We start from the raw sequence: 22,522 nt of genomic DNA on the forward strand, positions 1-22,522 counted from the left end.
CTAGTTTTAAAGAATGAACTTAAAATTCCCCAGAGAAGCCCTGTCCCTAAGTTTTCCATGAGACGTTCTCACCTTTGGGGAATGAGGCGTTCAGAACTGAGGTATCCAGGCTTGTGCAGCTCTTTATTGTAGTCTCCATATTTGGCTTGCACAGCGTAAGACCCAAGGAGGACTGCAGTTTCAGGTGGGCAATAGATTTCATCACTAAGGATTCCTTCTTTCACCTGCAGGAAGAACAGCTTCTGTGTGATGTCCTGGATCAGCTCCTCAGATACATCTTCAGGGTAGAACTTGGCACGGAATTTGAACTGCAGAGGGTTCTCTTTCCTGACCTCTTGAGCAGAGACCTGAAATGGAGAGGGGGCAAGGAGGGAGCAGCAGCAAAACACGAGCAGCGTGTTAAAACACAATTGAATGTTAGCAAGTTATTGTTGACTATTAACTTTGAACAACGTGTTCAGAAATGTTAAGTCTTTTGGCTGTCAGCCTTAGAGTTGCATAGAAACTCTAAATAGCTCCTTGTGTGAGCCGGAAAACTTTTTCTTGCACAACAGGACTCCTTCCTCTACCCCACACCCCTCCTAAATTTGTTCTGTGGTTTCCCTTATCCCTTTGGAGTGTAACTAAGCATGGCATGGGGTGACGGTGACGCTGGATTCCAGTTGCACAAGCAGGTGTCATTCTACAATTATTCAGCTGAACACTGTCCTTAGCATTGTGACCATAAGGCTTCTCACTTGCCAAGAGGTGATTTTGCTCTTCACATCCTACTCTCTACTCTATTCTTTGGTGCTACTTTTGATCGGGGCTCTTCATTTATTTAAGTCAAAGGGCAGCCTCATAGTAACTATCTGGATGCAACTACAGTATGCATGTTTTGCCTTTTCTTAAGCAGCTTTGAGATGCATGGTGAAAAAAACAGAGCACAATTTATTAAATAAATAGATGCTTATATGTATGATGAAGTAATGAGTGCATGCTTTCAGCCACTTTGCTCATTACACAATGCCAGACCAAATTATTAGTGCATCAGCATTCCTAATGTATATCAATATTATGTATGGCTCATGCTGAATGTTTGCTAGGATGGTAACAAAAATAAATTATCACAGACAGAAAAGAGCTGCAGTACAATGCTATCATATTTTTCACCAAAGCATCAGCCGTAACAGCAACCATAAGCTGGAAAAGAGAAAGCTATGACAACACAGGCACACACATGGCTTGTTTTATTGAAAAATCCTGAAGGCTTTAGAACAAGGAATAGGTCTATACTAGTCTCCACATGGTAATTCACTAATCTGCAAGAACAATTTATTCTAGGCAATTTGGCAACTAGTCCTGCAGAGATTAAGCAATGTATACCGAGAAGTTCCGCTAATTGAAATAAACACAATAGCCTGCTATTTGGAGTAGGCAACAGACAAGCCGAGACTAGACTATGTACAAACAGTCAGTATTCAGAAATTAAGCAAGAACTCTTGTTTGCCAGGCCGTTAGTCACCAGAGGACTGAATAGTTTTCACATTGCATCTCTTTTTTCTTAAATGGAGTTTCCCACACTAAGCATTTTAACCTCTGGAAGTCACCACAGCAATTGCTGGGCTTACTGGATTGAGCTCCTGATGCAGATGGCTCCCTAGTGTCTGCCAGGCCCAACCGAATGTCTCATTGTACTGTAAGTCCCATTGCAGACTAATATCGACCAAGTTCACACTCTCAATATTATCTGTGTGCCCTCCTTGTATACTAAAGTAATGCAGAGATGCAGCTAAGGTGGCTTGTGCACAGCTGTGGCTGTATTTTCCATTTCAGTTCATTTCATTTACCTTTTTGTCAAGCTTCAGCCAGGTTGGGAATCCTTTGTTATCCACATACTGAAGACCAAAGTACCAGACTTCGCGTAAGCCTATCGTCTTGACCACCTAAAAGATGAGAAGGGAGGCCAGAAGAGTTCAAATAAAAAGGTCAAACACCTATGTTTTCTAAGACTCTTGCCATAGCACATAAACCTGAATATGTGGACTGCCAACTCCACCCTCTGAAAAAGATTCAAATTTCAAGACCCCCTAAAAGCCAGCTTTGCCAGGACTACTTGATCCCATTGAATTTGATCCCATTCAATACAGGGAAGAAACAAAAGGCTGAGGGGAGAACGTGGCAAATGCTTGGTAAGGATTTTTCATGTAAAAATGCTGGTTTGAAAGGCTGAACAAAAGACATGCTGATCAGCTGCCTGCTGCCTCATATTATCAGAGGTCAGATTAATCAGTGTGCAAAACAGACAATGAAACCGATAGGTATTTACAGCTCTCTTTTTTAAGCACTCCAAAATTTAAGAATGGCTTGGCGCAGTCTCATCAGTAATAGCATAACTAGCTCTCATCAGTAATAGCACAGCTAGATGTCTCTCTTAAGAGTCTCATGGTTCAAAGAGACCCAGATAGAGAAAGAAGGCTCAGCTAGGAGGAGCTGTATCTCTGAAATGTGATCCTCCCTTAATAAAAACTGCAAAGCTGCTTGAAAGCTATAAAAGCTTCCTGTAATTAATTCTGATATTGGAATTTAAACAAGATGAGCGGCCAAGTGTAACAACTATCAGCTCATGCAAAACTGCAATTGCTCTCCAGTCAAAAGCAATCACATAGATTTTTTTTTTTTAAAAAAAAGCTACAATACTACAAAATTTCAAAAACCACTGAAGCTGCAGCATCTGCTTTGTGGGGTGGAAGATGCTTTAAGGTGTCTATACCACACTTCAACATATATTTTCAGGGTGATTTTCAATAATAAAATAGTAACAGTGATTTAAAGTAGCCACATGTTAAAATGGCATTCCTTCTGCAGTGATTTACTCTTACTGTGATCTACTAGTTGCCCTGATAGCCAATTGACATATTTATGCCATTTGCCTTTAATTAACACTGTGGGGATTGTCTCCTTCAACTGCATTAGATTATTAGTGACAGATAATCTAATAGATTAAATCAATGACAACTAATGGGAGACAAAATGGAAATCAAGGAAGAGCTTATAGAAAGATAAAAGAAAGATGCCCTATTTAAGACCAACTATGCTTTTACTGTCTGGAAATGCATCAGAGAGAATGAATAATTGTTTTGACTTTTTGGAATTAAGTAAAATTTCCAGCCTCATGCAACCTCAGTTTGCTTACTGAAATAGTTGAAATGCAAATACTATTTTAAACAAAGTGTCAAAACAAAACAAAATGCCTCATTCCCTAAAATATGTCCAAGAATTAGGTGAAGTAACACAAAAATTTTGCACCACAGTTTAATTACAATTCTATCACATAATTCTTGCAGCATTCCATATTTTACCTGGAAAAGTATCAAATCTTTACTACGTGCTATGGAAAATCTTGAGATTAAGAGTACAGAACACATAGTGGGAGAGGAATGCACACATATTTTGCCACTCAAATTTGCAAAGTATAGTGCAGATTTGTTGCTTCGCAACTCTGATACTCAAAACATATTTTAAATGAAGCAACAAATGGAATTTGCTAAAAATATTTCTAGCAAGGAAATAAAAGGTGGCAATGTGAATCCTTATCAATACAATCTTTAAAGCCAGTAAAAAACACTGAATATAGGAGAAAACACTCTAAAACAGTGCCAGAGATAAAATGAACATTTGGAATTATACATTCTAGGAGAGTCTCATGCATTCACAACTAGTTTTGCAACCAAGGGAAACTGCAGTATTTAGCCTCAGTAATGTACCAATCTAAGTTAATTTATGTTCTGCAGGGCTGTATTTAAATCTATTCTCCAGTACAGTTTGAGTATAATTAGCGAGACTTTCTGGACCATGGGTTGTCTGGCTCTTTCCAGATCTGATAAATTATTTAATGAACACTATAATTGCTTTAAACACACTGGATGAACCGACAGGATAGACTTCGTTATGAATATAGATCAAAGGGGCAAACACTTGTAGGACAACTTCCTCAGAGATCTGCCCCCTTTAGGGCAGCGGTACTTAATCTTTTTTCCATTTATTACATTTCATTTGGGAATTGAGGCCTGTTCATATGTCTTCATCCTTATCTGCTGCTCCCAACATCTTTAGGGGGGCGGGCAAGGTTTCCAGGCTTATTGATGTTACTAACAGCAGAAACAGACTGATACTACCCAAATCCTGAAAATACCCACGTAAAGCACAGTGATGGTGTGGAAGGAAAAAGCCAAGAAAGAGACCCTTTTATGGAGGGAAAAGGACTATGCTCTGGTTGTACATACTGCATCATTTCTACAGAGAGAAGTCTCCTCAGGCCTCCACAGGCATCTGTTCTAGAATACCTTATTTTTAAATGCAGGGTCAGGGTTGCGTGGGTACAGGGCTGTAGTTGGGCCACTGGCAAGGCCTTAGGACAATTCCATTATTAAAACATTGGGGCTTTGTTTGTTTAGAAAAGAGACAACTATGTGGGTGGGGAAGCATGAGGTAGAAAATCTCTCTCTCTCTCTCTCTCTCTCTCTCTCTCTCACACACACACACACACAGAGAGAGAGAGAGAGAGAGAGAGAGAGAGAGAAATAAATAAATATCCAAAGGCACTGATCCACAGCAGGTTCAGGTCAGACAAAAGAAAGTTTTTTTCTCCCATCCAAAACCTAACAAAGAATTAATTACCACACTAGATAAGGTTAATTCTTGATAGTTTACTTTTAAATAAGGTAAAGGTAAAGGGACCCCTGACTGTTAGGTCCAGTCGTGTCTGACTCTGGGGTTGCGGAGCTCATCTCGCTTTACTGGCTGAGGGAGCCGGCGTACAGCTTCCAGGTCATGTGCCCAGCATGACAAAGCCGCTTCTGGCAAACCAGAGCAGCGCACAGAAACGCCGTTTGCCTTCCCGCCGGAGCGGTCCCTATTTATCTACTTGCACTTTGACGTGCTTTCGAACTGCTAGGTGGGCAGGAACTAGGACCGAGCAACGGGAGCTCACCCCATCGCAGGGATTCGAACCACCGACCTTCTGATTGGCAAGCCCTAGGCTCTGTGGTTTAGACCACAGCGCCACCCGCGTTAAATGTTAACTGTTAAATGGAATCTCGGTTGTATGGAAGCAATTTACATCCAAAAGTCGGGTCCTGAGGTGAGGACGCTCAATGTGACACATGCTCTACATCCCTGGGAGACAGAATGTGGGAACTGATGAACCTTCCTCTGACCCAGGAGGGTTATTCCACTATCGATCTGCAATTCCTGTAAACAATCCTGCCTTGCACTTCTCTGCATTAGGCAGGCAGTGGGCACTACCTGGTCAGCTTCCTAACCTGGACAAAGAGAAACGGTGGCACTGACAGCCTCCAACATTATTTCCCTCATAAAATGCTCAGAACCAAGTCAACCCCCCTTCTATGTAAGGAAAACTTGCTAAATTCTTGAATCCTATATTCTTACATAAAGCTTGTGAAAGAGTTAAATCGTTGGCAGAAAAGTGACTGCTAACCCTTATATTTGTTATTTATTAACAAAACCCTCTTTCTCTTCCTATTAACAACTTCAAAAAAATAGTTAAAACTTTACTGTAGTTAATATACAGCTATGGATGGTGCAATATTGCTTTCCCTCCTTGGTTGTAAAAAAATATTATAAAATGGGAATTTGCAAGATATATTAGAGGAAAACTGGATTTTATTATTTGCAATGGTGTACAATTTTATCTGACTTCACAATAGAAATATACAGACCCTCTGCTGTACTACATATTTCATTATACTGTACTCTCTAACCCAAAGGCCCACATGTGCATAGGTCCAATGCCTTGCAGTCATTGCCCTGCTGCCTGAGGATATCACTATAAATGACAAACTGGATGCAGGTGGAATATTACCTACACCTGTATTCAATCACTGTAACAAGGTGAGTGGGTTATCTATCATCCATCATATTTATGAATGTTTACACTCTATTGATCATTCCCAATTGTCTTTCATTTCTCTTACAACAGCCACTAATAACAGATAAATCCCTTAAAGACACAGCATATCTTATAAACCTTAAGGAACTAGTAAGGCAGAATAGCATAGCTTTTCTGTTGCAAATTCTGTGGTGACCTTTACTAAGCAGAAATGACAAAATGGAAGCCCATTTCCAAAGTATACAGATTGACCATATTAAAGCCTTTCCAATATTCTTTGGGATATGCTCCATTAAGTCATTACCACATCCCCTTTAATACAGGGTATTTTCTTCTCCCCATTTGGTAATCCCACAGCAGTGACAGGTGCTGAACAGTTTAAGTATGATTAATACACACTTCGACAATTACTCATGTTGATTCAATGTAACAGAACCTGTACTTGAACCTAGAAATAATTTAGCAGCCAATTAATCTAAAAACATTTATTAACTGAGTACTGTTACATTACAAAGTTGTGTGTGTGTGTAGCAAATAAACAATCTTGACACAGTGTTTTCCTACCCATTTTAGAAGTGGATGGCTTTCCCCTCACACCTGAGCAACATAGCTTCAATGAAGACTACAGATTTCCTTTTTTCCTAAATCGCAGCAAGGTCACAGAACACACAGTACTTTTTGCTATATTCCTTTACTGATTAAATTTTGATTTAGCAACTTTACTAGAGTGCTGGGGTTTTCTCCCTTTTCTTTATGTCCAGAAGAGTAGGTGGAAAATCCTTTTACTTCTCCTTAAGGATTTCAGGCACATGCAAACTTAAGATTTTTAAAGGAACATCAGCTTTCTATTGCTGATTTGTACAGAGGCAGATCTGCAATATGCCACCCAGTGAATGGTTCCTTGAGCAAAGGAAAAGTCTCAGGTGATCCATCCTCCCTGCTGAAAACTTAAATGAAAACTTACACACTAGTACTGTATATACTGACCTGGTCAAAAAGCTGTTTGCCTGTTGTGTTAGGCTGGATGGCAAACTCCAGCTCTGCATCCATAGTGGTAACTCGAACATTGACCTAGAAGAGAGATAAAAGTAATGGATATGAAAACAGAGCCAGTGTGCACTGTGATTTGTATAACAGATTTTAGAACTGTGGTTCAGGATTTGAAGTGTATACTGTTTCAAGATGCCATGTGCTAGTAAACAATTTTTAAAAAAAATCACCAGTGTTTAAACACATAAGTGCTGCAAACATTTCAAGATGCTGGTCCATCAAGGTAATTTGCCAGACATCCTGAGTGTTCTACTTTGCTTTACAGCTCCTGGCTTTGAATTGGATTGAGCTTTTTAGTTAAGTAAAATGACATTTTAGTGTTCATTCTTCCAGTGCATAGTGTTATGCAAAGCCAGGGCTGCTATTAGTATGAAGCCTGACATCTTAATTAACATTGCTTTAGAATTAGGGCAAGGAATTGACCACATTAAGGGAAGGCTTTTAAATTATATCTCCCTGGTATATTAAGAGTTGGAGTTATTCTGGGTTTTTAAAGAGGTAAAAGCATGTTAATTATTCTCCCTATACGGTTATGTTGCCTCTTTTAAAAGAGCATGGCTGAAGCAGAAAGAGGTTTGTGGACATAGCACGGTGACAACTGACATTTCTGTATAGCTAATGCTGTTCATGAGAAACTTGTGTTTCGGCAATCTAACATAAGAAGAGCCGAGTGGGTCAGAAGTTAATATGATCATTACTGTATCAGGTCAAAGCCCACTTAAGTCAAGAATTCTGTTTTCCATAATGGCCAACCTATTGTTTCAACACAGAGCTCACAAAGGGTATAAAGGTAAAGGCCGCCCCTAGTTTGTACTTAGTATTTGGATCTAAGAGATATAGTGTATCTGAACATGAATACTGCATTTAGAGATGGTAGCCAACATCCATTCATAAGCTTGCTCTCTATAAATGTTCTAATCTGTTGTTAGTGGATGCTAAACAATATGGCACACAATGGGTTAATCAAGCACTTGTAATGTTCTATATCTCTGTAGAATAAATCATACTGGTTTTTCATTACTCTCAAACATCAGAAAGTTGTGGTCAGAACTCTTATTCTGAGCATTCTAAATTAAAAAGAATGTTTATTATAGGAATACTTGCAAATTATGCATTCTCAATATCTAATCTTTAGTGTGTGGCAAACCAAGAGTGGAGAAGTGATAGAGAATGTTTGGATTTTTCTAATCCTCATTCCAAGCACACACCCACTTCCCCACAATTTAACAAAGGCTATTTTTAAGCAATATGGTCTCTGTGTGTGTGTGTATCCCAGGATATCCATGAAATGTGTAGTGACTGGATTCAACGAATTCCAAAGGCTTTAGCAAACCATTTCTCAATATAAATCTTAAAGGCGTTTCAGTTAAGAAAACCTCCTTCCAAACCCCACATAATCAGGTCTGATAAGATTTATTTCTAGCCTCTCCTTAAGGAATGCACATAATCATATTCCTTACAGAGCACAAAAGCTGCAACTCCCATATATTGTTTACACTTCCTGGAGAAAACCAATACCCACATAAAGCAAATTTGAACTAAACCACTAAGGAAAGTTCAAAAGACCTATGCATTTCCTTAAGAGACTGAGTATAGACACCCTGCTTAGCTGAACTTTTTACTCCATCATTTTATGTAATAAAAAGCCTTTACCTGCTAAACCTGAAATCATAAATACAACAGTAATGTTTCCAGCCTCAGAAATTAGTTATAAATGCACAATTAACCCACTACACATACAGACCATCCGAAATGTGCTTTAAAATGGTCAAACTAGATGTTACATTAATAATGCAGTTAGCAACTACCTATGGCCCCCTTGGAATTTTTTTTTTGGGGGGGGGCAGAAGGTCATATGGCCCCCAGTTGGGAAACACCGGTCTAGAGAGTGGCAACTCAAGAACAGGTCTTTTCTATGGTAGCTCCCCGCTTGTGGAATGCTCTTCCCAAGAAGGCTGGCCTGGTCCCTTAGACTCCAGGCAAAAATGTTTCTCTTCAACCAGGCATTTGGTTGATTAACATTATATGGCTTTTAAACGCATTTGTGGGAAGGTTTTTTTTTCCTGCTTTATTACGTATTTTGTGTTCTCATTTTGTATTTTTATATTGTGAACAACCTTGTGATCTTCAGATGAAGGGTAGTATACAAATTTAATTAATAAATAATAAAAAGGCATATACAATATAATAATAAAAAAAGCATCTCAGGATCACCAAAGGTTGCCTTTCAGCAGGTCCATCAAGGTCAGGAACATTATGTGGAACATCTTCTGAGAGCAGGTTAAAGAACTGTTGGCTATTAGGAGAAGGAATAATGGAACTAGTGGAGAAGCAAGACACGGAATTGGTGAATACTGATGCTTGTCATTGTTTCATTTACTGCACTCCAAAACAATATCACATACTCAGCTACCTTAAGCAAGCATGATGTATGAACTGCAGTACCTTGATAGACATAACATGTGTTGTTTTTTGCCATAGATAGGGTTGCTCAGTTTTCAAAAGCAGATTTCTATACATTAGAGTAGGTATAGAGAAAAGTTGGCCCTCCAGATTTTGCTGAACTCCCATTAGCTCTGGCCATTGGCCATGCTGTCTAGAACTGATGGCAGTTGTAGTTCACCAACATTTATCTAGAGGGCCAAAAGTTCCACATACCGGTACATGTGTTGGAGGTTAACAGGAGGAACCCTTTGTGGCCACTAGTGTGGTAGATAAATGAATATAACTTTCATCATTCTCAATGGAACTAAAAATCCCAAGGTTAAACTTTATAGGGCCTATCAACAAAGACCCTTTAGACCAGTACAAAGAACAAGGTAGGATGGGGAAAGTTGTAACTGAAGACCAGTGATTACCTCCTCCAAATATCCCTTGAAAATGGAATAGCAAGATAACTGGGAACCCCAGGAGAAAGCTTACAAGCCACATCATAAATACCACAGTATTATTCCTGGACATAATGGCTACAAGACAGAGCACATGTCACCAGTTCTCAACACAACACTTCACAATGGCTTCCGCATATGGAGAAAATTCTTACAGATATTGCTTGACCACAAAATTGGACAAAACCAACATTCAGAGATTCAGACCTTGTCCAGAGCAGTCTGAAGTGAACCAGGCCGCTCCTGAAGCTTCAAGGGACATTTCTATAATGTAGTGCTCTCCAAATGATTTTAATTACAACTCTCATCATCCCTGACCATGGACCATGCTGCTTGGGACTGATGGTTGTTGCAGGCCAGATGTCTGGAAGGCACCAGGTTCAGAAAGGCTGCTTCGGAGGGACACAGAACATCATTTAAAAATAGATACTCTTCCCCTATCTCCATAAAAGGAAATGGTAGGCAGGAAGAAAGTGTGTGCGCACACACACTTTGGTAACAAAAAATGTAGCTTCCAACCAAGGAATTCTTATCCTTTTTACTTCCAATGACAGTGCTTTGGAGGAGGGTGTAGGAAGGATATTATCCAATATTTCATTGTTTTTCACTGCTTCTTTTAACTGTGTTGGCTGGCAGAATCACTCAGGGTTTCTAAGAATGACTTGAGAAGCACTGCCAAGATAAAGAGATTCCAGCCCGATATCTCACCACTGCCACCTATAGCTAACACACACTCCTCTACTGGGTATCTGGAGTTCTGTTGAATGCCCCCAACCTCAGTCAAGTTCTACGTTACTCCTGGTACAAGAAAGTTAAATATGTGCTTCCATGTTGTAATGTTTGCAAAGATTTTGTACAACTTCTGTGACTTGGTTTTTTTAATAGCACAGAAGTAAATCATAGTTACAGGTAGGTAGCCGTGTTGGTCTGCCGTAGTTGAAACAAAATAAAAAAATAAAAAATTCCTTCCAGTAGCACCTTAGAGACCAACTAAATTTGTTATTGGTATGAGCTTTCGTGTGCATGCACACATCTTCCGATACACCAATAAATAGTGATAAGTAAATCATGATAGTCTTAAACTTATGATCTAAGTTAACGCTAATGTAAATAAGGCAATAATGGAATCCAGGTTTAACACATCATGGGCCGTATCCATTTTTGAAACCAAAGCAAACAAGTTGAGTCATTAAAAAATAAACCAACCATGTTCTGCTTTTCAAATGGATGAAACCAGTCATACACTGAAGCAAGTTCAACTGCTTGATGGTACATTTAAATATGAAGAACTCCTAGGCTCCTCTATTAACTTGATAAAGAACCTCCTAGAGTAGCTGTTGAGACAGATTTGCCCATCTAATTTAAAAAAAAAAATTCAGATACATTTCCAAGATAGAAAGATTAACCTGAATGGCAATATTCATAAATAATAAAAAGTATTTTACACAATAGCTGCTGTCCTTCTAATTTTCTTACTCTTTTCCCAGTCAATAAGCCAGAATTTTCCACAACCTTACTCTAATTTTTATTTTGGAACTTTTTGCCCCTCAACCCCATCAGCTTTAGGATCAGGTAACATAGACACACTAGGGATAACATTATATTGCAAATGTCAACTTGTTCTTCCTACTATCAATTGGCAAAGGCTCTAATGAAAGCACAAATAATAACAGGAAGAGTAGTAACTTTGACATGCCCTTCTGTATAGCAGAAACCAGGGGGGGGGGGAACCCTGATTGTTGAAAAGACCCCTACTGAAAACAGATTCCAACATGTAAAATAGCTAATTTTAAAAGATTCAATAAACAATTAAAATGCTGCTTCTCCACATTATCAAATGCTTTTGGGCATCTAAAAAGAGAATAATCTGCTTCGGGAGGGTGATGCTTGGAGGGCACTCTTCGGCCCCATGGAGCCTTCAATGTTGGGTTCCTCAGACTTCTATTTTATTCCCCATGCTATTTAACATCCACATAAAACCACTGAGTGGGGTCATCTGGAGTTTTGGAGTATGTTGTCAGCAATATGCTGATGACACACAGCTCTGCTTCTCCTTTATATCTGCAGGAGTGGCAGTGGATGTGCTGGACAGTTGTCTTGCCTCAGTAGTGGACTGCATGAGAGCCAATAAACTAAAGTTCATATAAGACTGAGGCACCGTTAGTGGGTGTTTTTAAATATATATATATATATTACACACACACACACACACACACACATATATATATAGACATATATATATATACACACCTTTTTTTTAACTACCTTTCACCTGGACTGAAGAACTCTCATCCAATGATCTTTTGGAGAAATCTTTGGATACAGTGAGGGGGGAAAGTATTTGATCCCCTGCTAAATTTGCCTGTTTGCCCCCCCGATGAAATGACCAATCCATAATTTTAATGGTAGGTTTATTGTAGCTGTGAGATACAGAACAACAACAGGAAAAACCCCAGAAACCCAGAAGACAAAAGTCAGAGATTGATGTACATTATAATGAGTGAAATAAGTATTTGATCCCCTATCAACCAGCCAGATGATGTCACGCTACCTGGTATCTTCACTGTAACGAGCTGAGATTAGAAGCACCTGCTGTAAGGGAGAGGTCTTACCTGTAACTCCAGCTTGTTACAGTACCTGTACAAAAGACACCTGTCCACAGAAGCAAGCAATCCAGCAGATTCCAAAGTAGCCACCATGACCAAGACCAAAAAGCTGTCCAAGGAGGTCAGGGACAAGACTGTAGACCTGCACAAGCCTGGACTGGGCTACAAAACTATTGCCAAGCAGCTTGGTGAGAAGGTGACAACAGCTGGTGCAATAATTTGCAAATGGAAGAAACACAAAATAACTGTCAACCTCCCTCGGTCTGGGGCTCCATGCAAGATCTCATCTCGTGGAGTTGCAATGATCAGGAGAACGGTGATGAAGCAGCCCAGAACTACACAGGGGGAAACTTGTCAATAATCTCAGGACAGCTGGGACCATAGTTACCATGAAAACAGTTGGTAACACACTACGCTGTGAAGGACTGAGATCTTGCAGAGCCCACAAGGTCTCCTTGCTCAAGACAGCACATGTCCAGGCCCATCTGCAGTTTGCCAATGCATATCTGAATGACCCAGAGGAGAACTGGGTGAGAGTGTTGTGGTCATATATGACCAAAATCGAGCTCTTTGGCATCAACTCAACTCACTGGGTTTGGAGGAGGAATGCTGCCTATGACCCCAAGAACACCATCCCCACTGTCAAACATGGAGGGGGACATATTATGCTTTGGGGTTGTTTTTCTGCTAAGGGAACAGAACACCTTCACCGCATCAAAGGGACAATGGACAGGACCATTTATCGTCAAATTTTGAGTGAGCACCTCCTTCCCTCAGCCAGGGCATTGAAAATGGGTCAAGGATGGGTATTCCAGCATGACAATGACCCAAAACACACAGTCAAGGCAACAAAGGAGTGGCTCAAGAAGAAGCACATTAAGGTCCTGGAGTGGCCTAGCCAGTCTCCAGACCTTAATCCCATCGAAAATCTGTGGAGGAAGCTAAAGGTTTGCGTAGCTACACATCAGCCTTGAAATCTTACTGACTTGGAGAGGATCTGCAAAGAGGTGTGGGACAAAATACCGCCTGAGATGTGTGCAAACCTGGTGGCGACCTACAAGAAACGTCTGACCTCTGTAATTGCCACTAAGGGTTTTGCCACCAAGTACTGTCAACTTTTGCAAAGGGCTCAAATACTTATTTCACTCATTATAATGCACATCAATCTCTGACTTTTGTCTTCTGGGTTTCTGGGGGTTTTCCTGTTATTCTGTCTCTCACAGCTACAATAAACCTACCATTAAAATTATGGACTGGTCATTTCTTCGTCAGAGGGCAAACGGGCAAATTTAGCAGGGAATCAAATACCTGTACATACTTTATGTCACTAGGGCATGTAGCACCTGGTGGTATGTATCATGGTCAAATATATGAAACCATCATGGAGTTTTCTAAGAGATACTTTTCAGCTGTGGTCAACATCCAAGATTTGGGATTCCAGTCATGACTTTTTACTTATACAAAACATTAATATTCCCCCAAGCCCATAGAGCTTGTTAAATTAATGTGCACTAATTTTCAATGTGGAAGAAAATTCCGATGACGCTAGCTGCATTATTTTGTAAAATGGTAAATGTTTATATCTACACAGATTAGGATAGTACTGTCTAGTTTTGGGTGACAAATGATTCATGTGCCTTTGCTTCACATATACTGTAAGAGACTAAACAAACTCTTTGTACGAGGCCAAACACAGAGAAAAGCAGCAGCTGATTGTACCAAACTCCTCCCTAATCAGATTTCTTTGTTGCAACAGCTGTATGCAGATTGGTAGTTCATTAATGAAAGATGATTATGCTAAGAATGGATGCTTAAGCTTTATTTAGGAAGCGTTCTAAAATACAAAGAAAGTGTATAGACTTTATGCAGTGAATGAAAAGAAGGCAGCAATCACTTGATGGCAGGCGCTGGAAATAGGCTAGTAATTACATCCTTCTGGCTAATACGCAGAGAAAAACTGTTCCACCATATGCCCAATTCAACAGTACGTCCTGCTCTCAAGAATATAACAGTATAGTCAACCCCCTTAAGGAACAGGACCAAATATATATAAATTTATCCATGTACACACTTTTTGTTATTGCTGGAAAAGCAGGACATATTGTACATGCAAGTAGAAACTAATTCATTAGGCTCTGCCCAGCCTGTGTAAAGATATCCTCATATGTAGGCAAGTATAAAGATCTCTAGAGCCTGTCTCAAATTAGTATTTGCACCTTAATATTTTCTTTAATGCATTTGCTCTGAAATAAAGTTTAAGTTCTGCCCTGTGAATCAGTGTACAATATTATTTTAGCACTTGGTATTTTCAGACAGGTCTTAAATGACGGTCTTACACAAGAATTTCTAGACACCATACCAGATATGAAGCCATTCATGAAATAGACAGTTGTGGGAATATTTTTTTATACAGGAGGTGTGACGGGCCCAGTGCAGACTGGAACCTCAGTGGGAGTATTTATGTCTAAACTGCTTTCCATTAAAAACCAAACAAAAACCATAGCGGTTTACAAAAGCTGATCATCATGGGAAAATATATCCTCATGTTTGATATGGGTTTTAACTTTTTGTTCCCTATTGCAGTACCCATTTTTATTTGCTAGATTATCCTTAAAAAAAGTCATTCTTATCAGTTCAGTCTAATTTATCCCAGAGTATCTACTTATATTTGCTGGGACTGTAACTCAGAGGAGGGGACTTAGGCAGCTGTGGAAAGGGGGCGGGGGGCGGACTTCAGTTCTCACAACTGCCTCATTGGGGAAAGACCTACTGGGAAGAGTTGCTGGTATTATGGGCATAGCCAAGGTAAATCAATAAAAATACTTAAGCAACTGAGGTTCAGCGCCCCGCCCCCCACAAATCCTGGCTATGCCCATGGCTGGGATCACTAGGCCTTTGCTGTTTTGGTTTCTTTGAATAAAGAGTTAACTTTACTGACACAGTGGTTTTTTGTTTGTTTGTTTGTTTTGTTTATTGTTGACCTACACCTGACTCCAGCGCCTAACAAATTAAGCTCAAAAAAAAAAAAGTTGAAAGTCCAAGCTTGCCTAATATGGTATTATTTACAGTTGGCATCTATCCATTGTTACTCATGAACTTATAAAGAGATTTTCAGCCCATAACACTGCTTGGAAATAAACCCCATGTTCTACTGGGCTTAATTCCTAGTGTTTAGGGTCACAGCCTTAGGCTGGCAGAGTGACTTGCCTATGTTTCCTCATCTTTAAATTGAAAATGGCAGTGAACTTCATAGAACTGAAGCTGGGATAAAGGTGGGTTGCACCCATAGCTTCTGCTTCTCTACGGCAAACTTGGGGAGCCTGTAGTCTGCCAAATGTTACTGGACCTACAACACCTGCCAGCTCCAGCTGAGACTAGCGTAAGCAAAAGCAAGGAATTATAGGAGTTTTACAGCAACATCTGGAGGACCAAAGGTTCCCAGCCCATGTTATAGAGACAGTCCCATTCTCCAGGGGAAGGAATCTTTGAATACCCAAATGCCTGTAAAGAATTCTGGGCAGCTTCAGTTCTGCAAAGGCAACCTTATTTCCAGTGGTGAGCCTGTGAACAAATATGCATCTCTCTTCAGTGGTATTAGCAATTGTAGAGGGTAGAGCTGGAGCAAAGAGAGGGGAGAATTCCGAAACTTAACTTCCCTCTTTTGAAACGGGTGGATCAGCAATAACTTTAAGCTAGGTAATCCCCCATGGTGATTTTTCTCCTTTCCTAATAACTGTATCAGTCAAAGAGCTACTTAACTGCTGATTATGTAGAAAGCTGTGCACACACTGCACTGGTAGGAACCATTACAGATCCATGCCTGTAAATCCCCAGCAGCACCACACAGCTCAGAAATTACTGGAAAGGTGATAGCTGGCTTTCCCCATTTACCTTGCAGACCAGGTCAGAATTTTAGCTCTCAAGACATTTGTTGACTGCAAGAGAAGGAAGAACAAGTTCACCTCTGCTAGCTGTTGCTCCACTTGTCAGCTGACAGGCCAAGCTCAGGCACAATTAAGAACACAGTTGTAAGCAGCTTTAGATGATTAGATGAAGGAACTTTTCCTCAACCTACAGAAATGTTTCTGTGTAACTAACCAGAGCCCAGGAGGTCATGTCAAGGTAGGGCATTCTCACAGAACTTGAGTTTCTAATTCACCTAACTGCTCTATCCAGCTAGATTGAAAAGGGTAGAAAGCCTCAGATTACACAGGAAGTGGACTTCTATCATCACTACAATAATATCCGGGTGTGGGGTGGAGTGGGAGAATGGAAATGTATGAAGGGAGGGAGGAGGAAAAGTAGGTATAGCATTTTGTCTTGGAAAGAATCAGTAGGAATAATGAATCCAATATTAATCCGAGAAAGGTATTTTGTGCTTATGGCAGACTTATAAACATTCTGTTCCCATTAAAAGTTTCAGGCAATGACCTATTCCCATTACATGTTTCTGCCAGTGACCTCACACCTTCTCCACAAACCTGTATGGCATGCCTGGTTAGCCTATGGCCCTCCAGATGTTGTTGGAGTACAACTTCCATCATGCCTGACCACTGAGCATGCTGGCTGGAGTCCAACAACCCTTGGAGGGCAACAGGTTAGCTGCCTCTCAGAATGATGAGAAAACACCAATTCAAAACCCTGGTTGTCTATATGAGTTAGCTGGATAGCCATGGGCAGCTCACACTCAAGTTTTACTTCCTTCATCTCTAAATTGGGAAGTTATTGAGGATTGTTTCAAAGGTAAGAAAGCTACCCTTCTGAAGTATTCACATAAAAATTCAGAGCTAATTCCTCTTCCATCTCTAGCCACAACTTTTTAATAGAAATGTGGACAAAAAGAGTAGCTTGGCTTGAACAGAGAGCTAGCTGTCACACAAACACATAATGAAGTAAACCTTTCAGTTTCTAAGGGTGGAAACACAGTTATCAGCAATTGGCAAACATATTTATCTCCCTTTTCTCAAGTCAAAGCTTTAGCCATTTCTATCCACACCACTCCAACTTGCCACACCTGTGGAGCAATGCGGCAGCTGAAAAAATACCACCCATCTACAATAGAACTACTAAAAACTCATCCTGCCATTTTAACCCACCCTCCTAATGGTCTAAATGATGACAGTGATTTATATATTGCTGGCTCTTTATCAAAGAGTTCAAATCAAGAAACTGGATCTCAGCATTTTGGCAGCAACAAATCCTCTTGAAAGGACTGGGACATGTATTGTTTCATTTGATTGTGGTGTTTGTATTACTGCATTTTATTTTGGTATGGCTAGGCAGCCATGCCCTTTGTATGCTGCCTTGGGATCTGTAAGGATGTTGAGTTGTTTAAAAACATTTTAAATAATAAATAATATTTGAAAAATTATAAAAACAGTCTTTTTTCACTAAGCCCTGTCTGACTTCAATGACTTGGGAGCTGGTCCTGATTTCTTGAGGGGACCGATTCTGTTTGTTTGCTCACACATATGTAAGTGACAAATGCCCTTGATTTAGACTAGCGGCAGCAATGGCAAAAGCTTCCTTGAAGAAAAGTGTTTCACAATGTTTTCTGCAAAATCAAATCTTCTTAGACCAACATATCTCTGCTATAGCAGCTCGATCCTAAACATTACATACAATTAAGTCCCACCAAGTTTAACGGAACTTACACCTAACCTAAGTGTGCACAGGATTGATCTCCAGGGTAGAGAAAAGCTCCTTTCCTAAACAGTAGCATAAACAGCTTCTTATTCTTGCAGCTTTTCAGCCACAATTTCCCCCCCCCCCCCGGTGGGAAGCTGAAATAAATGGCTGAAGCACTTATAAGCCATGAGTGGGGAATTTCAGGCCTGGGGGTCAAATGCAGCACTCCAGGCCACTCTATCTGACCCCCAGGACTTTCCCCGGGCCAATCCATCACTATGCCTGCTGCACACCCTCCTTGAATAATGCTTTTACATGGCTGGAATGTATCATTGAACTGTGAGAATGCCTCTTGCTTGCCTGGATAGAGAGATGTGTGCATGGAAACCTCTGACTTTTGTGTAGTTGGAATGTAGTGTATGGTACAAGAGACACATGGGCTGCTCTGGCCATGCCCACCAATGGCATGCAGCTCCCTGGAAAACTGTCCATAAAAGAAAAAAGGCCCTCAGAATGAAAAAACGACCCTGCTCTATTCATAACCTTGTGCCACAACAGTTATGAGGTCAAGGGAGAAAAGTGTGTCAAGAATTTTTGCAGATTTGGCATAAAGTGCAAAAGTTCTACAGCACTACCAAGTCTTTATGTAGCTAGCCAGAACTTAAGCCTGAGTGTGGCAATTTGCAAGACACCACTGCCACACAAACCAGCTCCCCACAGCCATGGCAAAGAACTCACATGGCATCCATGGAGTTTTAACTGAACTTACGAACATCCTATGTGTACAGTTAATCTCTAGGTAAAGTAACTGAGTCATTTTATAACCCATTTACTAGGGCTGAACTGTGCCGATTAACACTTTAGTTTCTTTCTTGAAGAAAACACCCTTTATCAAGCTAATGAACTCTGCCATTCCTCTGAAATCCAAGTTCATTATTAAACTGCTCCTTAGATACGAATTCTGCAGGAGAAGCAAATTCTTTGTCTCCATGCAACCTGTGACTTCGTGTGAAAATTAATTCAGGAAAACAGCCACTCTCAGTGTGATCACACAGTGCAAGGTCAAAAAGGGGCCACAGCTAGAGGAGACGTTAGACCGTAATACAGATAGTATTAGTTGCTTGAAGTTTTGTTACTGAAATGCAAACCTAAGTGCGATTATGAAGTAAGCCCTATTGAACAGTGCTTACTTCTGTGTAAACATGTTTAGGATTCTGCTGAATGTGATTACACAGTGGGGGTGGGAAAGTATAACAAACCTAAATTTAGATTCAATTAACTTTCAAGCCAGAGAGTATAAAAGTTAGACAGTAAACATGGCAGACTCATAAAGGCATCAGTATGGACCAATGTTCATATGTAAACACATCTCCTACCTTCTGTGGGGTATGAAAAAAAAAAAAAACAAGTTCCTGCTGCTTGTTCTTTTTTTTACAATGCAATCCTATACATGCCTACTCAGAGGCAAATCCCACGTAGCCTTAATCAGGTATTGGGTTTTTTATAATAGAGATAAGAATTTTTACTTTTATTTTCACAATAGTCTCAGTAGAATGTGTAAGGATAATTTATACCACCTTTTTTACAGAAAGAAAATGTTATTTGAATTTGGACAGATGCTACTGTATTTCAACTCCCAACAGCTTCAGCCGGTCAGGTATCATGGGAGATGTAGTCCAACAATACTTGGGGGGTCACAGCTTAGCTCCCTCTCCCCTTATTTAGGTACAGCTGTGCTATAAATTTTCAAAGTATAGTTTCTATAAGATAATGCCAAGGTTGCAGATTCAATCCCCATGTAGGACAACTGCATAGTCCTGCATTGCAGGGGGTTGGACTAGATGATCCTCAGGATCCCTTCAAACTCTACAATTCTATAACTTCTACAATTCTTGTCCTAAGAAAAACAATTAAATGGAGCACTAATGAATGAGCAGTGTAAGGTTCTGTGGAAGCACTTACTGGTTTTGGCATTTTCGGTTCTTGAAGTATTCCTGTTGGTCCAAAAGCAAATATTCATGCAGCAGCCTAAGGGTATTCCTCCTTTCTTCTACAAGATCTGTGCAAAGAATCCAAATAAATAACACACTAAAGTTAAACAACGGTGCAAGGCGTGGGGAGAGAAGTTCAATAGAGAAGTTCTACTTAAGCCTACTCAGGTGTAACTCTCAGTGTGCTCAGTTGGACACACTCCCATATAAATGTGCATAGGATTGCAGCTTTGAGCAGGTTAAGTAAGCAAGGATGATTCACTCATGACCAATAATTGCTTAGTTACGCCAACCCCTATAGAAAAAAACATAAAGCCAGAAACCTCACCCAGCGAAAGAGGAGTCTGATTGCAAGGAGAGAAGGTCATTTGCTCAGCCACACCCATAGGAACAACCACAATTTCAAAAATGTTCAAGGACATGCGTGTGTGTGCGCGTGCGTGTGGAGGGTTAATCATATTTCAAGTTTTTCCTAACAGTGGTCTCTTACAGAACAAGTATCCAAGCAACACGGAATCAACTAAACCCCTTGACTTAAAACTTTAAGCCTTAAAGGGAAACTGTCTGCGTTCAAAGTCTCTCTGCTTTAAAGACCTCATAGCAGTAATTCACTAGCTATAAAGCCCTTTTAAATAAAGATCAGGGACCTCCCCTTCCAGTATTAAGACTGCTCTGAAGCAAGCAAGTTGCAGGCAACGATTCTACCGAGTCCCCACATTCAATTAAGGCTGAAGCAGGCGAGGAACAACCTTACAGAGTCAAGGCTTCATTTTGCCTTGAAACGGGGCAGGGCAAGAGGAGTTTCCCGGTAGCTCAAAATGTAGGTCTGATGTAACCTGCAGTCTTTCACCCACAGACAGGAACTGCTTCAGCTTCCTCCCCTCGTCAAACGAAACGTTGAGGAAGAACCGGCCCGCGTATATCAGCAGCTCTGCTTTTGGTACTTGCATTAATCACTCCGGAATGAATTGCCGCCAACGGAGTTTCGTATTCACACCCGTTTACGGGAAGCAGAACTCGCTCCCCACCCCCCCCACCCCACCTGCGTGCATGGCATGGAAAGGGAGGGAGGCATAGGAGCCAACGCCAATGAGATATTCGAGGGAGCCCCCACCACCACCCGAAGTTTGCCATTCAAATGTTTTGCGTGCGCCGCTTACTGTGATCGCTTACCTGCCCCCCGTTAAATATTGCATCCCTGGCTCAGGGAGGGGATCCACCCTTTCTCCAACCCCGGGACAAGTAAGAACAAGCTGCTTAACAGCACAATCTCAGCCACCTTACTCAGAAATAAATCCCGTGGGATTCAATGGGGCCGACGCCCAGGAAAGCGCGCTTCGGATCGCTGCCTTGACCACCCCCTTAATAATACCCCCTGGTCCAAAAAAATTCAAGAGCCGAGTAGAAATAGGCCGGTTTCCAGAGGATGTGAGTAATAATCCTGTTGCGGGCATTCCCAAGGGAGGGGGGGGTGACGGATTTAAGCGGCAAATCCTTTGCCCAGTTCCTTGGTCGTAAGAGGCGCTGAACGGGGGGGGGGGGGAGCTTATCCCATGGGGCTGACTCGAGCCGGGCTATGCAAGGCAGGGCGGCTCAAACGAGGCGGAACAGAAAAGCAGCACTTTCCGGTTCAGCTTCAAGAAGCGCAAAGAGTCTCTCGAAAGCTGCGGGAGAAGAAAAACTTAACGCGGCTTTTTTCGGCAGAATGCAAACGCGCCGCTTCGAGAAGCGTTAAGTGCGTGCGCCAACTCCTCTCTCGGAAAAAGAGCCGGGCGTTAATCCCCCGCCGCCCCACCTGTTGCCGAAGCTTCGGCGGCAGCGCCACAAAAGCAACTTCGCGCCACTTGGTCGCCGCCAAGTTTCCTTCTTGGTCCCCCCCCCACCCCCCCCCACCCCGGGTCCTGTGAGGACCGTCGAGGGTGGGGTGGGGTTCCGTTCGAGGGTCCTTACCTCGCCGTGGCAGGTCCGTGTGTCTCCGACCAGGCAAGGCGGCTGCTGCGGCTGTTACTGGGCGTCCGCTCCGGCTGCGCTCTTGGTCCCCTGGGCGTGTGGGCGTCGCTGCTGCCCCTCCCCGGCTGCTGCTGCAATATGGCTGACGCGCCGCTGCGCGGGCAAGCGCCACAGGTCTCGCCTCGCCTGCCCTTCACCCCGCCTCCCCTCCGCGAGCCAGCCAGAGCCGCGCGCGCGCTCCAGCTGCGCCTTCCTCCCGCCTCGACGGCTCGGAGCGCTGCGAACCTACGGAAGGAAGAGGCGGAGACGGCGACGCCGCCGCAGGAGACCGAGAGCGCCTGCAGATGGTGCGGGCCCTAGCGAAGCCCTGTGATTTTGCACAGGGCGGGCACAGCTTTCCAGGGAGGGGCTCGACGGCTGCAGGAAGAACGGAGGAGCCGAAAAGTCAAATAAAGAGCGAGCTCGGCCGCGGCGTCTGCACTGCGGCCCCCACTCTCGCGCGGTTTGTTTTCCAGGGCG

General features: G+C 41.8%; 1 protein-coding gene across 2 annotated transcripts in view; it reads right to left on the minus strand.

The window, feature by feature from the left end:
* The window catches only part of EZR (ezrin), a 36,297-nt gene extending 14,058 nt beyond the window's left edge, over positions 1-22,239 (minus strand). The window contains exons 1-5 of one of the 2 annotated variants that reach the window (XM_033144096.1): positions 22,004-22,239; positions 20,025-20,121; positions 6,878-6,961; positions 1,830-1,925; positions 73-347 (exon numbers count right to left, since the gene is read on the minus strand). In XM_033144096.1, the coding sequence (XP_032999987.1) occupies positions 73-347; positions 1,830-1,925; positions 6,878-6,961; positions 20,025-20,036 (467 nt within the window). In that variant the 5' untranslated portion in view covers positions 20,037-20,121; positions 22,004-22,239. Of the gene's footprint in view, positions 1-72; positions 348-1,829; positions 1,926-6,877; positions 6,962-20,024; positions 20,122-22,003 lie in introns of those variants that run through there. The other variant, XM_033144097.1, reaches the window with a different exon arrangement.
* Positions 22,240-22,522: the final 283 nt, after the last annotated feature.

Source organism: Lacerta agilis, chromosome 3, assembly GCF_009819535.1.
Source record: "Lacerta agilis isolate rLacAgi1 chromosome 3, rLacAgi1.pri, whole genome shotgun sequence".
Taxonomy (NCBI): Eukaryota; Metazoa; Chordata; class Lepidosauria; order Squamata; family Lacertidae; genus Lacerta; species Lacerta agilis.